At 37.0% G+C, this 2,799-nt stretch overlaps 1 protein-coding gene across 2 annotated transcripts; it reads right to left on the bottom strand.

Moving 5' to 3' along the window:
• Positions 1 to 214: 214 nt before the first annotated feature.
• Positions 215 to 2,368, bottom strand: LOC149543858 (uncharacterized). 2 transcript variants are annotated; one of them, XM_089798533.1, is made up of 4 exons: positions 1,737 to 2,368; positions 1,154 to 1,582; positions 805 to 886; positions 215 to 692 (listed from the first exon to the last, which is right to left on the bottom strand). In XM_089798533.1, exons 2-4 carry the CDS (start codon positions 1,232 to 1,234, stop codon positions 487 to 489), a joined length of 369 nt encoding a protein of 122 aa, XP_089654659.1. In that variant the 5' UTR covers positions 1,235 to 1,582; positions 1,737 to 2,368; the 3' UTR covers positions 215 to 486. The 2 variants fall into 2 exon arrangements, with proteins under 2 accessions (XP_089654659.1, XP_089654658.1); XM_089798532.1 differs by having other exon boundaries at positions 1,154 to 1,585; positions 1,737 to 2,306.
• Between the last annotated feature and the right edge of the window lie 431 nt (positions 2,369 to 2,799).

Consider the following 2,799-nt stretch of genomic DNA (forward strand, 5'->3'; position numbering starts at 1 on the left):
ACATTACAGTTCTTTCAAGTAAATAATTAGATCATATAGATAATAGTGTTTTTATTATATTAAAACAGAAGTTGTATTGAATGGCAAACTGCCTTCCAACTAATCTACCATGAAAATAACAATATGTATTTATAAAAATCACTTAAGATCTGAACTTGATCCAAATTCAATTAATGTCATGTAGTTTCCATAAAGCACAGAGATGTATAACAGATTTATGACTTAAGACTGTGTACAATTTTTTATCATTGATATTTCAGATCATATTACATGACCTATTATAAAGATGAAACAGAAAAACAATATACAAAACATTATTGAATCAAATTTCTTCCAAACATTTAAATCTATACCTTTTCCCATTATATCTTTATATATAATTTAAAACTTCAAAAAGAGAAGCCATCTCCAATCCCCACCCCAAACAAATGCTCTTTTCCTCCAAACAAACCAAAAAGAGGCAAATCTAATCAATCAAAGCATGCCCTAGTGAAAGCAGCAGGCCCCTTTCATAAAACAATTGCCTTTCTTCGGCCTGGGGTCCTCCAAATCTCTCTCTGTATTGAGCCTTTCAAATTTGACATTGTTTCCCTTTCTCTGATTCAGCAGTCTTCTCATCCTTTTCTTTGGATCCACGCTCCCTCTCACCGTTACCTTCTTCTGACTTACATCCACCACATAGTCCAACAAATCTGCACTTGCAGTTGCACCCCATACAATCATTAGGAGTCCAACCATAAGAAAAAACAGAGCATAACTGGTCTGAATAGAATTAATAGGGATAGCCGGTTTATGAGAACCTACTGTCCATTTTGGAGAGCACTTTAGAGACTTTAGCTCTGCATTCTTGGCAGCGCATATTGGCATTCATAACAATCACTTGAACCTGCAAAATCATTGGCTTTAATCATGTCATACCCCATTGCTACAGCATAGTAGTACCAGACTAACATGGTTAGAGAAATGAACAAAGGCACATACATAATTAAGCATCAACTTTTAGAATCACACTTTCTACAGAGTGTGATTTGAAATGTGATGCAAAAAAAACTCTCCCACAATCGAATCTAAGAATTGCATTATCTATATTACATGAATTGTGAAAAGTGGAAATTTCTTCACTTTGAACTAAGGCATGTCAACATGGGCTTACCCCTGGCATTGTTAATGCTTCTGCAGAGCGAAGTTGAGCCGTTGGGGCCATCTGTGTGGCTCGTTGACAGAATAACATCATGAAATGAAGGATCGTACTGTTTTTAATGACGTCCACAAGACCAAAATAGCCTATAGAGCAATTGGGTTCTCAGCAACTAAGTTCTGCAGCCCTTGAATTCCTGAGTGGGGCTGAGCTGCTGGTAAAGATATAATATGAATGTTCCTCAAACCTTCAAATTAGTACAATAGAAATGAAATTCAGGGCATCAGAAATGGCAGAGCAGCCTTCCAGTATCCAGTTCCACAAGACTAAGATTGTGCACCATGTAATCTAACAATTCACCACTTTGCCATTGATATGCATTGTTCATACATGTCTTAAAGCTTCACAGTGAGCAACCTGCTTATCTACCAATTTGTCATTGACCTGCTAAGAACCAAATACAATGTGAATTCCAGTCCATAAAGAAGACCAAAGGGGATAAACCAAGATTCTGTATTAGCCAACTAAAGTGCATGGATACAATGTAAAGCCTATATATGTTAAAGCAAAAGATTAGAGCTCAGGACCAAATACTCACTGGATAAAACTTTTGTGCTGTACAAGGTAAGACACTTGTAGTGCATAGCCACGAGATTCGAACTCAGAACCTAATAGTTATAAAATTTCCCCAACACTGATATAACTTAGCTATAAGATTTCCCCAACACTGATATAACTATGCTCCATGTGAGAAACAGATTTACAGCTTTTACCCAACACTGGTATAACTTTTGAACCATATGACTCACAGATTCACAGTTTTCAGCTTGCCAACAATATGCTACAAGAAAACACACAACTCTGTAATTGAAATGATGGGTGTTCCTTATATTGAGATTGAATCAAATAAAAAACAGAGTTAGCTGTATTGGGTATTGGGACTGAATAAAATAAAAGAGAGTTTGCTCTATTGGGTATCGGGATTGAACCAAATAAAGAAGAGAGTTAAACTCTATTGGGCACTGGGAATGAGGCAAACGGAGAATAGATGAAATGGGTATGGGGATTGAAGCCAAGGAAGAAGAAGGAGGAGGCGGTTACAGTGTGAGAGCATTATGAGGCAAGGTGGGGTTGAATAGAGGAGTGCTGTAGGAAAGATTCCTGACACATAGGATACCAAGGCAAGAGATGTATATATATCTTATATGTATATATCATCTATGTATATATGTATGCGCATTTTGCTTTGTGCTATTCTCTTTATCCTATATGCTTGGGGATGCCTCTTCTAGTGAAACCTACTTTTCGATGGACTTTGATGTCAGTTGGCACACATACACGCTACTTTTTATTGAATAAGTCCAAGGATTTCTTTGAGTATGTTTGAAAATGAGCACGCCTGATTGAATGCTAATCCGATGGTTGTGACTTTGTGTGTTGTACAGACCGTGACAGCTGCTTGTTTTCGTGTTTTAAAATGTGTACAATTCATTTAAGAATTTTGTAAGCTTTCATTGCTCTGAGAAACTTGTGTTTTCTTGTATTTTTTAGGGTTGTTTTTGTTCTTGGGGCGGCTGGTTGTGTAGAAGGGCAGGGATATAGAGAAACTGGGTCTATCATGGGCTTTCTCTTATGGATAAGTGGCAACTGTATTCTGTATG

Source organism: Cupressus sempervirens, chromosome 8, assembly GCF_028749045.1.
Source record: "Cupressus sempervirens isolate cs-2001-9-10 chromosome 8, ASM2874904v1, whole genome shotgun sequence".
In the NCBI taxonomy this organism is placed as follows: Eukaryota; Viridiplantae; Streptophyta; class Pinopsida; order Cupressales; family Cupressaceae; genus Cupressus; species Cupressus sempervirens.